This window comes from Colias philodice, chromosome 22 (genome assembly GCF_061535455.1).
Source record: "Colias philodice isolate Cphi_HAF_F1 chromosome 22, ilColPhil1 Martin Lab GWU primary, whole genome shotgun sequence".
Taxonomy (NCBI): Eukaryota; Metazoa; Arthropoda; class Insecta; order Lepidoptera; family Pieridae; genus Colias; species Colias philodice.
In genome coordinates this window covers 5,632,735-5,645,497 of record NC_143107.1, presented here as the reverse complement: position 1 = coordinate 5,645,497, position 12,763 = coordinate 5,632,735, and the positions used below count along the sequence as shown (strand labels likewise).

The following is a 12,763-nucleotide window of genomic DNA, read 5'->3' as shown; positions in this document are numbered from 1 at the left end:
GCCTCTACCAACCAAGCCAATTACAGGTCAGTTAAAGTAGTGTTTCTGTCATTTATCTAGAGATCCATTTTACCGACTCATATACATGCATAAATAATTAACTAATTTTGCAAACAACCTATTAAAATAGATAAATAAATGACCCAGATTGGTTACGTTTTTTAATTTTGTTTACTATAAACAAACACAATTATCTCTCGTGTTTTGGTATAATTAGTTCGCATACTAATAACTAATAAGTATAATAAACAAACTAAAAATATGGTATAAAAAAAGATATATGTAAATATACACAATAAGATTGTTGCATGAGTAATAAATGAGAAGAAAGAAAGGATTGAAAACCAAACACTTATTGTAATTCAACCATTTTTATTAATTTTTCTACATACATTAAGAATAACGACATAAGAACGACATGTTCTTTTTAATTGGAGGGTTTATCTTTCGGAACAAGTGCATATTATATACAAGGTATAAGCTAAAGACCATACTTAATGGAATCGTAATGATTATAGAAACGAATGTTAATAGAAATTCAATCTCATATGTAGTGAGTCCAGGGGCCGTAGTATGACCTCTTATTTCCAGGCAGATTACGCCGTGAATTGAACTGACTGGCTAATGAGTTAATGACATTATTGCTGACATTATTACTGACTATGTGTGCTCCGCGGTTTTACCCGCAGTGCTCCGCTCCTGTTCGTATTCGCGAGATGATAATATATAGTTGCCTTCCTCGATAAATGGGCTATCTATCTAAATTTTTCAAATCGGAGCAGTAGTTTCCGAGATTAGCGCGTTCAAACAAACAAACTCTTCAGCTTTATATTTTATAATATTAAAATCCATGTCCAATCACCAGTTAAAATCGTGTTCATTTATGACATTGTGTTTATCTAATTTATTAAATTCAAATGATAACAGAAAATTTATATTTTACTAACAATTTTATCTCACAGATATAATTTTGTTTTTGTTTCTAATGTCTGATATCACGTTTCGGTGAATTATAAAAATATTTTAATGTTCCAGCTGATATAATGTATCCACATGGGTGGGCCGGAGGTCCATATCTTTTTACTAGCTTCCGCCCACGACTTTGTACGTGCATCCCCGTTTTCCCCGTTCCCGCAAGAATTTCGGGAAATCCTTTCTTAGCGGATGCCTACGTCCTAACATCTACCTGCATGCCAAACTTCAGTCCAGTGGTTTGGGCTTTGCGTTGATAGATCACTATATCAGTCACCTTTGAGTTTTATATAATACTAGCTTACCGCCCGCGGCTTCGCCCGCTTTGTCTAAAACCTAATATAAAATAATTACATACTAAAACTACAACTAAAACCTTCCTCTTGAATCACTCTATCTATTAATAAAAGCCAAATCAAAATCCGTTGCGTAGTTTTAAAGATTTAATCATACAAAGGGACATAGGGACAGAAAAAGCGACTTTGTTTTATATGTACTACATATGTAGTGATATAGATATGCCTACTAGTTCAGTCTGTACAGTTTATTCCGCCGTCAATCCTCTCCTTTACATCTAGTATCTCATCATAGTAAGGTTGTAATACATCAAGATAACAAGATTTCAATAATTTATACCAATCTTAGGTAGCGACGAGTTTCTCTATCAATGAACATACCAAACGAACTTATATCAATAATTGGTGGTTCACTAGGTACATAGTATAAAGCAAAGTCGGTTTCTCTGTCCCTGTCCCTTTGTATACTTAAATCTTTAAAACTACGCAACGGATTTTGATGCATTTTTGTTTAATAGATAGAATGATTCAAGAGGAAGGTTTTAGTATATAATTTATTAGGTTTTCGACAAAGCAAGCGAAGCCGCGGGCGGTAAGCTAGTTAAGTATATGTGAAAATACTTTGAAGGGGCATGCAATTATTAATTTGTAAAAAAATTATATAATTAATAAAACATTATTTAGTACTTACTATTTATTTACAAATGTTTCCCTATGTTATTATAATAATCTCGAAAATATGTACAATATGTTAAATTCATTTCATCTAAGAAACCTTAACTTTATTATTCGGTATGAATTTTCGCAAAAGAAAATAGGAAATAACTAGGAACGTGGCTACAAATATCAGCATTATGGATCCCAATGTGAGTATAAATTTAATCTCATAGTACTGAGTCCAAGGCATGTTGGCGGCGGCGGCCCGCAGGTGCTTCGCCCCTCCGTGCCGCAGCACGTACTCCGTCCACCACACGGCGCGGTCCAGCGCGCTCTCCGGCTGGTCGCTCATTATGTTACGAAGTCTTATTATATTCTTCCTATAGCTAAAACAACGACAATTTTTCAAATATTACTGTAGTAATAAAAAGATGTATCTTTTACACATAAAATGATACGAAACCTTTCTAACTTACCTTTTATCATTAATAACAGTTTTGATTGCTTTAAGTAGGTTATCTTCAGTTAAGTTTTCCATATCAATTTTTAGTCCTATTTTATGATATTCGTATAGTTGTACATTGTACCATTGATCTCCGAACATCGGAATACCAACTAGAGGTACTCCAGCATTTATAGCTTCATCTGTTGACTGTAGACCTCCTTGTGTGATAAATAGTTTTATCTTAGAATGTTCTAGAAATAGCAGACAGGTTAAGATCGACATTAACGTGGGACGCGTAGCTTATAATAGTAATTTACGTATTATACTAAGATTTGATTCTGAATATTCTATTTCATGCATTATGCCATGATGAGCCAGAAGAGCAAAGATATATACAAGATATTTATAAATTAGTTCAACAATATTCTGTTTTGTCCACGTTTCTAAAAATGAAATTAATTAGCCCTCATTGTCTTTTTGGTTTGTTAATAAAGTTGCAAATTAAAATAGCATAAATGTCTTACTTAAGAGATCTGATTGTGGTAACCATGTAGATACTTTAACATTACTACTCAAGCCTGGAACATTTATGTGATCCCATTTCAAAAGCACATCATAAGGTAATTTAGAAAACACTCCCATTAATGTTTCAACTGTTCTTGGTGGAAGCAGAGATGATCGAACGTTAGACCCAAAACTTACGTATACCACGCCATTTTTTGATGAATTCAAATAATTTTCTAAGTCCTGAAAACAAAATAAACATTAATTATATAACGGCTTATACTATCAGTCTATCACCGTTCAATTTACGTGTCCATTTATTTACTTGTGTTTATTTAATACTAGCGGTCCGCCCCGGCTTCGCCCGTGGTACATAATATTTACGTTTTCTCTACATAATAACCATCCTCGTACTTCAAGGAATATAATAAAAAAAGAATTATCGAAATCGGTTCAGCCGTTCTCGAGTTATGCGCTTACCAACACATTTTGCGATCCATTTTTATATATAAGACTAGCGGTCCGCCCCGGCTTCGCCCGTGGTACATGTTTACGTTTTCTCTACATAAGAACCATCCTCGTACTTCAAAAATATAATAAAAAAAGAATTATCGAAATCGGTTCAGCCGTTCTCGAGTTATGCGCTTACCAACACATTTTGCGATTCATTTTTATATATAAGAAGATAGAATCTTAATTCAAATAGTAAGTTCATTATTTAATTTTAAAGATATTCGTTATCATAAATATCAAGTCTGGCTTTTTTGTTATTTTTTTAGCCCTTTTTAATAAATTTCTTGGAGTAAATCTCCCCTTTTAATTTTATTTTCTAAACGAAAACATTATTATATTTAATGATAAACAATACTGACCTTAGGAAGCGGCTTTCCTGGTGTCCTATGAATTCCCCATATAGAAATAACATTTGGTGGTAAAGGTTGGTTATGACTCCAAACAGGATGTATATTCAAAAACATAAATTCAGTATTTTTGTTCAATTCCTCATGACTAGGTATATCATTACCCAACAGTTTACGAATTAATGACATTTCTTCATCTAAAGCAGCAGACCATAAACTATTTATCCTAACATGTGTATACAATTCATAGACTTTTTCCCAAAACGTTAAGTTAAACAGTTTCTGGTTAGACTCCGTCGGGTATAAGAAGGGATGAGACGGGGCACCGACGATTTTTTCACTGCCAAAAGCCATTCCAAACGAACTTATTTCAATAACTGGTGCTTTGAATATATGTGAAAATATATTATATGGCCTTGCACATGATTCTAGGATTATTAAATCAAATTTCTTATTTCCATCGTTGATAAACTCTTGCATTTCTTTAGATTTAATTTGCTCCTCTGACATTTTAAGCATCATTTCAATTAATGTTTTTGTTAGTGCCACCATACTGCTTCGTTTACCAAGTTGTAGTTTACTATTCATGAAGGTTTGTTTCCATGCTTTATAGGAAATATCATGAAAATCTATTTCTGTCAAGTTTGCTGGTGCATTTTCTTTTGTGAACGCCGGGTCTGCTGTAATGACAGTAACTTCATGGCCTCGTCTTGCCAACTCTTGAGTCAATGGTCTGAATACAACTTGATGGCTTATCGACGGTGTTGGAAATACAGCTAAAATTTTTGCTGCATCTATTTTAGCAACAAACAATACTATAAGAGAAAATATGACTAGTCTACACATTGTCACTTTTATATTTTAAATACTGATTACTTTCGGTTCTGTTTTCGTCTTTATAAGCAAGTATTGATAGAAGAGAGAGATTGAAGAGATATGATAATTAATAAAACTGATAGTGTTATTGCATCATCATGCTGACTTTTTTCAAAAATTTATCTTTATTAAAACATCATCGCTCAACACATCATTCTGTTTATTAATAATCTCTATAAACATTTGATTAAAAATCGATATAATCCTACTTATATTATAAATGGGAAAGTATGTGAGGATAGATGTTTGTTTCTTTTTTACGCAAATACTACTGAACCGATTACAATGAAATTTGATAATATAAAATAAGATATAGGCTACTTTTCAGAGGTAATCCAGTACTTAAAAAGAAAATAAATGAGATTCATTTTATATTATACAGTTACGTACTACCTAATATTATCAAATAAGTTAGACATGTCAAAATCTTTGGCAATTAATTAAAGCCTCATATAATAATTGTCAATTTATTTTATAAGAGTGAAAAAATGGTAGAAATATATCCAGGAACTTAGGAAACTATGGAACAAACAAAAAACTCTTAGTTATTTTCAATCGCATTTAATGTTACTAAGAAATTTTAACTTTTGTTTTAGATAAACATTTTTGCAATAGTAAGTATAAAATAGCTATAACCACAGCTGCAAAAAGGAGTACTATTGAACCCAATGTAAGTAAAAATTCAATCTCATAATACTCAGTCCAGGGCATATTAGCGCCTGCAGCCCGCAGGTGCTTCGCCCCTCCGTGCCGCAGCACGTACTCCGTCCACCACACGGCGCGATCCAGGGCGCTCTCGGGCTGGTCGCTCATTATGGTACGAAGTCTTATTATATTATCCCTGTAGCTAAAACAATAACCAAAAAGGATCTTGTCAGTTTATTCAAAATGATTCATGCAAGAAATAAATGCAATGTGGCAATTCAAAAAGATAAAGTAGTCCCGAAATAACTTTCGCGTTTCAAACATTATTCAATGCGTAAACTGTTTTATTTCATGCTATAATTCAAACAAAATAATTATTAAATATCAAACTAATATACCTTTTATCATCGATAACAGTTTTGATTGCATTCATCAGATTATCTTCAGTTAAATTGTCTATATCAAGTCTTACTCCTATTTTATGGTATTCGTATAGTTCTACATTATACCATTGATCTCCAAGCATCGGAATACCAATAAGAGGAACTCCAGCATTAATAGCTTCTTCTGTGGACTGTAGACCGCCTTGTGTGATGAATAGCTTTATCTTCGAATGTTCTAGAAATAATTTGTAATAAAATTAATGTTTCTGATCGAATCTATTTTTGGAGAGATCTAGCTCAAATTCTTAAATAAGTATGAATTCAATTTACTATCACTTTTAATACATAATGAGTGAATACGATTGCTACAGTTTATCTATACCAATATTATAAAGAGGAAAAGTTTGTAATTACGTAATTATGTATTGTTTTCATGCATAAACCTCTTAACCGATTTTGATGAAATTTGGCACAGACAGTCTTTAGACCCTGAGAAAGAACATAGGCTACCTTTTATTGCGAATTATGTACCACGGGCGAAGCCAAGGCGGACTGCTAGTTATTGATAAATGAACAATAAATTGACAATAAAATATAATAAATATCTTACTTAAAAGATCTGATTGAGGATACCATGTAGATACTTTAACATTACTACTCAATCCTGGAACATTTGTGTGATCCCACTTCAAAAGCACATCGTAAGGTAATTTAGAAAATACTCCCATTAAAGCTTCAACCTTTGCTGGTGGAAGCACAGAAGAAGGAACGTTAGTACCGAAACTTACGTATATTACGCCATTTCTGGATGAATTCAAATAACCTTCTAAGTCCTAAAACCAATTAATTAATTTAAAATTGCATCTTTTTTGATTTTCCACGTATGTGTTCATTTATATCCTTGTTTATATTATTTAAATATTAATTCGTATGGCATCGATTAACTTAATAAAATTTTACCTACTTACTTAGAAAACATCTTGCTCTTATTTTAAAAAAACTACATGCTCATGAGATCTCTGAATTGGAATATAAAACAACAAACCTTAGGAAGGGGCGTTTCTGGTGTTTTATGAAGTCCCCAAATAGAAATGACATTTGGTGGTAAAGGTTGGTTGTGACTCCATACTGGATGTATGTTCAAAAACAGCATATCAGTATTTTTGTTCAATTCCTCATAACTAGATATATCATTACCAAAAAGACTACGAAACATTGACAGCTCCTCATCTATATCAGCAGACCATGAAATATTTATCATAACATGATTGTATAATTCGTAAATCTTTTCCCAGAATGTTAAGTTAAACAATTTATTTTGATTCATCGCTGTTGGGTATAAGAAGGGATGAGATGGTGCACCGACGATGTTTTCACTATCAATAAACATACCTAAGGAATTCATTTCAATAACTGGTACTTTGAATATATGGGAAAATATTGTATATGGCCTTACACATGCTTCTAGCAGTAATAAATCAAATTTATTCTTCCCATCTTTCACCAACTCTTGTATTTCTTTAGACCTCATTTGTTCTTCTGTATACTTAGCCACTATGTTTCTCAATACTTTTATTTGTTCCACCATACTGCTTCGTTTACCAAGTTGTACTTTACTATTCATGAAGCTTTGTTTCCATGTTTTATAGGAAATATCATGAAAATCTATTTCTGTCAAGTTTGCTGGTGCATTTTCTTTTGTAAACGCCGGGTCTGCTGTAATGACAGTAACTTCATGGCCTCGTCTTGCCAACTCTTGGGTCAAAGGTCTGAATACAACTTGATGGCTTATCGACGGAGTTGGAAATATAGCTAAAATTCTTGCAGCATCTATTTTACTAACTAACGTTATTATGAGTAGAATTTTAACTAACCGGCACATTGTCACTATACAATTTTATATTATACTAATTGTTTTCTTTTATTTTCGTCTTTTTATGGAAGTATTTTCAAAGGAATGATAATTCTAAAATAAACTGATAGTATTGTTGCAATATCATGCTGATATATGCAGATATTTTACTTTGTAGTTTCATATGGTTTCAAAATGCAGTTTTTTAAGGAATATTTCAATATTATTATAATTATTAATTTATAACACTTGAGTAAAAGTAATTTTGAAGGCGAAAGAACCAATTTTTGTTATACTCTTGAGAAACAGCCAAGCTGTAATGTCTCTATAAATGCTGAGGTTTGCAATGAGAGCAATATTAATAATCAAATCTTTATTATAAGTTTTCAGTTAATTTTTATTGTAACAATATGAGGTTCTATTAGAAGACATTGTATATGGTGACTCGTATATGTTTATTGTTTGTTATTTTATTCACATTCATTTTTTATATCATCTTAAAAAATTGCAATAGTCCATTTAAGAAAATGCTTTATTCTCATTGCTTTTTAAATTTGTTAATATTCCAATATAAGGAAAACCTTTACTTCTTATTAAGTTAATTACGTTTAACAATTATTTATAAATTTGGCATTTAATAATAATAATTATTATAAGTGATAAGTTGTGCGTATGTGATGATACGAAAGTAATAATAAAAATCTTAGAGTTTGTATTTTATTTATTATTATATTTCTAATTATATTATACATACTTAAAATAAGACTTATTATACACAATAAGTATTCTTTATTTTACTTTAATTAATATTAAATTTCTTTAAACTAACATTTTTTAACTTTAACACTGGGCATAAATTTTTTCAAAAGTATGTAAGACACAGCTATTAACACAGATGCTAAAAGAAGTATTAATGAACTCAATGTGATTATAAATTCAATCTCGTAGTACTGAGTCAAGGGCATGTTGGCGGCGGTGGCCCGCAGGTGCTTCGCCCCTCCGTGCCGCAGCACGTACTCCGTCCACCACACGGCGCGATCCAGGGCAGGTTGGGGTTTATCACTCATAAGTTCTCGTAGTTTTAGTACATTTCGTCGATAACTGAAAAAAAAGTGAACGCTCTAAGATACCACTGTACATGTTATCTATAGTTACTTTATACAATTATACTTGACTAGCTCCACTCCTGTTAGTCTTAGCGTGATGATATATAGCCTATAGCCTTCTTCGATAAATGGGCTATCTAACACCGAAAGAATTTTTCAAATTGGACCAGTAGTTTCTGAGATTAGCGCGTTCAAACAAACAAACTCTTCAACTTTATAATATTAGTATAGATTTAAAATTGAAATAATTATAAGAAAGAACACAAGCAGAGCACAGTGCAGCGGGTAAAACCGCGGAGCACAGCTAGTATCTTATAAATACCATACCTGTCATTATTTATAACTGTTTCAATGGCTGATTTAAATTGTTCTTCTGTGAGCGTTTCCATATCAAGTTTAATACCAATTTGGTGATGCACATATTTCCCTACATTGTACCATTGGTCTCCAAGCATCGGTATACCAATAAAAGGTACTCCAGCATTGATGGCTTCTTCCGTTGATTGTAGCCCTCCTTGTGTTATGAAGAGTTTTATGTTTGGATGTCCTACGAAAAATAATCTATATAAGTATAAGTTGACCGCCTCCTTGGTACAGTGGTTGACGCGTGAGCGTAGCACCGAGGGGTCCTGGGTTCGATTCCCGGTGGAGACGAAGAAAAAAAAAATGTCTCGGTCTGGTAGGACACAGAAGGCTGATCACCTACTTGTCCCTAAAGAAAATCGATCAGTGAAACAGATGCATGAATAATGCATCTGTCCCTTACCCCACTTGGGGACACGGGACTTCACTTTAAATACCTCTACAAAGTCACCATCTTACAAGTGTTTAAAATTTTTGCATTAAAACTTTAATCTATTGTTGTATTACGTATGCTAATAGGAATAAAAATAGAAATCGTTTTATTACTATTTCTAAACGATTTTTATTTTATTTATTGATTTTATTTTTACATGTGAGAATATCTAATACTTACTTAATAAGTCTGATTGTGGGAACCATTTAGAAATTCGTATATTTTCTGATTTTCCCGGTAATTCGTCCTTTTCCCATTTCCAAAGAACATTGTAAGGCAGTTTTGAAAAAACTTTAATCATCCTCTGTATAAATTCTGGTGGTAAATTAGATGATTGAGCATTTGTACCAAAACTCAAATAAATAACACCATTCGTTGCAGAATCCAAATAGCTTTTTAATTCCTGAAATAAATCCCAATTTCCTTAAAATTCTTCCTTCATAGTCTAGCAATCTATTTCGAATTTGAAAACTTTTATAAATTTTAAATCTTAGTTTTAACCCTCAACTACCTGACCGGAGTCTCTCAGACTCCAGCAGTCTTATTTTTGTCTATATCTTTATAAGCAAATGTATTTGAACGGTGTGCATCCGTGTACCTTCGCCCCTCTGCCTGCAGTACCGCGCCTGAACTCGTCGAGGTCATACGCGCGCGCGCTGTGTTTTGGTGAGTAAAAAACTATGTCGTGGAGTCTGAGAGACTCCAGGTAGGTAGTTACGTGACTTTTTCATGAAACTTTTTTTTTCTGTTTTAGTTCAAAATGACCTCGAATGATAAAAAAATTGATCGTTGGTTGGAGGAGGACCTTTCCTCGAACGAAGAAGAATGTTTTGATAAACTGTGCAGTGAACACGAGGAAGATATTGAAGAAAATTGTGTTCTTCCCTGTGATTCTGCATCGGATACAGAGATGCAGATGCAGGATGTAGTTATGAAGCACCTGAAAAGTTGGCAATACGCTAGTACTGCTTCACATGTGACCCGAAAAAAAAAACTTAAGTCGCAGTACTTGTGTTTCATATATAAGAAGCCTACATGCCTGCAGTGCTCCTACACGGCGTGCTCAATATGCCGGGAAAAATTGTAAAGTTTGAGCCTTGCAATTTTATAAAAAAAAATCTTTTTTGCCAAAAATTTGTGTCACATTATGTTGATTAGTTACTAAACTTTAAACAATTTATGAAGAGAATTCCTAATTTTTGTTAGTTCTTTTAAAGATCTCATTTAATAAAAGTGTAAAACTTTTGAAAAAATTTTGCTTACTTTAAAAAAAAGTGTAGTTTTTAAGTATAAGCCATAAGGTTATATGTATTTTTTTTACTTTTAAGAAATAAAGAAGTGTTCAAGCTATAACATGTTTCTTTTAATTTATTTTCATTTATAATAGTTTTTGTTTATTAAGAGTTCAAAGTATGGGAGTCTGAGAGACTCCAAGTAGGTAGTTACGTATAAGAAATTAGGGTCAGGTAGTAGAGGGTTAAATATAGACAAATTATACAATTAGTACTCAAACATAGATTTATAGAATACACCATGAATTGCAGGATAATTAACCGACTTCAAAAAAGGAGGAGGTTATCAATTCGGCCGGTATGCTTTTTTTTTTATGTATGTACACCGATTACTCCGTGGCTTAATCTGAACCGATTTACGTGATTCTTTTTTTGTTCGATGCGGGATGGTGTCGAATTGGTCCCATAAAAATTTTATTCGGATAGGCCCAGTAGTTTTTATTTTATGAGCATTTTTGTCTGTATTTGTAAATGTTGCAAGTGCAAGTTTGAAGTCGGTTGTTTTTAACGCAGTTATTGACTTGTTTAATTTTAACGAAGAATGAAATTATTACTACCAATATGAAAATTAATTTAGGTAACTTTATGTTTTGCCAATAAATTTTTGGTAAGAAATGTTAAATCACTAATATAACGCATCTGTGAAATAAATTTATTTCAAATAAATAGAAGTATTTTTATTTTTACATTATAATATTATATCTATTGCTCCAAGCGAGACCGGGATAATCAGCTTATATTTAATAATAATAGATAAAATAAAACTATTCAAACTTACTTGAGGTAGAGGTTTCACGGGTTTCTTATAGGCACCCCAAATGGATATACAATTCGGAGGTAAAGGCACATTGTCCATCCACATTTCATGATGATTCAAAAAAAACATATCAACATTGTTCCTCAAAACACTATAATCAGGTAAGCTTGGCCCCAAAATCTCACGGAACCTTCGAATTTCATCATCTTCTATTGAATTCCAAAATTTGTTCATTTTCCAGTATTTTATTAATTCATCTACCTTCTCCCAAAAGGTGCTATTGTTGATTTTTTGCTGAGTGAAAAGATATGGATACATGAATGGATGGTTAGGTACTCCCATGGTCTCTTTGTTACCAAGCGCAAATCCAAACGAACTGATTTGGATCACAGGCACTTTGAAAATATGTGAGAATATCAACGGGTGTTGGACCCAAGCTTCAAGGAACAATAAGTCAAATTCATTAGGATTAGCTATCAAGCGCTGAACCTCTGGCATTTTCAAATGTTCCACAGTAATATCCGCCATCAGATTTACCATTGTTGAAACCAAATTGTATAGGCCTTGGACTCTTCCGAATTTGAAAGTGTTTACAAAGCCCTCCCTCCATATTTTGTATGATATATCGTGGGCGTTGATTTCTGTTAGGTTTTCTGGACGAGATTCGTCTGTAAATGCAGGGTCCGTTGTTAAAGCTGTGACTTGGTGTCCACGACGAACCAGCTCAATTAATAGAGGATGGAAAAACACCTGGTGACTCACAGATGGCGTCGGTAAAATCGCCAATATTCGTGCTGTGTATACTCCAACACATAGAGATGTGAGCAAAATGATTATTGGTAATCTGACCATCGCGACTGTATTTCGTTAAATGAATACCAGTTTATCGTCAACCGTCTAATATTGTTTTATTAACGAAGTATCAAACTACAGATAGCAAAAAATATACTATTGACTAGGCCGTCACAGTGATATCGTTATTAATTATAATGATTATAGATATTTTTTTATTACTCTAAAAACTGTACTTTTATCAGTATATCATGTGTTAGATGAGTGTCATGTATTTATTCCTCTTCTATGCAATATATAAATATGTCGATATCGTTGATGTGTTCATTACGAAATACTATACTTTATTGACTGAATTGCTTAATTATTAAGATTTTGTGTGGATGTGTTAACTGAAAGCGAGGTAAATTTGAATTATGTATATTATGAAACCAAAAATAATCATTTATATAATCATTTATATATAATCAAAACAAAGTCGCTTTCTCTGTCCCTATGTCCTTATGTATGCTTAAATTTTTTAAACTACG

General features: G+C 32.6%; 3 protein-coding genes across 3 annotated transcripts; all 3 read right to left on the bottom strand.

The window, feature by feature from the left end:
• Window positions 1-2,034: 2,034 nt before the first annotated feature.
• Window positions 2,035-4,580, bottom strand: LOC149478457 (UDP-glucosyltransferase 2-like). The gene is made up of 4 exons (XM_089709259.1): window positions 3,747-4,580; window positions 2,895-3,117; window positions 2,402-2,621; window positions 2,035-2,311 (listed from the first exon to the last, which is right to left on the bottom strand). The coding sequence occupies exons 1-4, from the start codon at window positions 4,578-4,580 to the stop codon at window positions 2,035-2,037; spliced, it is 1,554 nt and encodes a 517-aa protein (XP_089565385.1).
• Window positions 4,581-5,180: 600 nt separating this feature from the next.
• On the bottom strand, window positions 5,181-7,520 carry LOC149478456 (UDP-glucosyltransferase 2-like). The gene is made up of 4 exons (XM_089709401.1): window positions 6,684-7,520; window positions 6,249-6,471; window positions 5,654-5,873; window positions 5,181-5,457 (listed from the first exon to the last, which is right to left on the bottom strand). Exons 1-4 carry the CDS (start codon window positions 7,518-7,520, stop codon window positions 5,181-5,183), a joined length of 1,557 nt encoding a protein of 518 aa, XP_089565527.1.
• A 699-nt stretch (window positions 7,521-8,219) lies between these two features.
• LOC149478455 (UDP-glycosyltransferase UGT5-like) lies at window positions 8,220-12,355 on the bottom strand. Its single transcript, XM_089709612.1, has 4 exons — window positions 11,463-12,355; window positions 9,573-9,795; window positions 8,924-9,143; window positions 8,220-8,591 (listed from the first exon to the last, which is right to left on the bottom strand). The coding sequence occupies exons 1-4, from the start codon at window positions 12,291-12,293 to the stop codon at window positions 8,315-8,317; spliced, it is 1,551 nt and encodes a 516-aa protein (XP_089565738.1). The 5' UTR covers window positions 12,294-12,355; the 3' UTR covers window positions 8,220-8,314.
• Window positions 12,356-12,763: the final 408 nt, after the last annotated feature.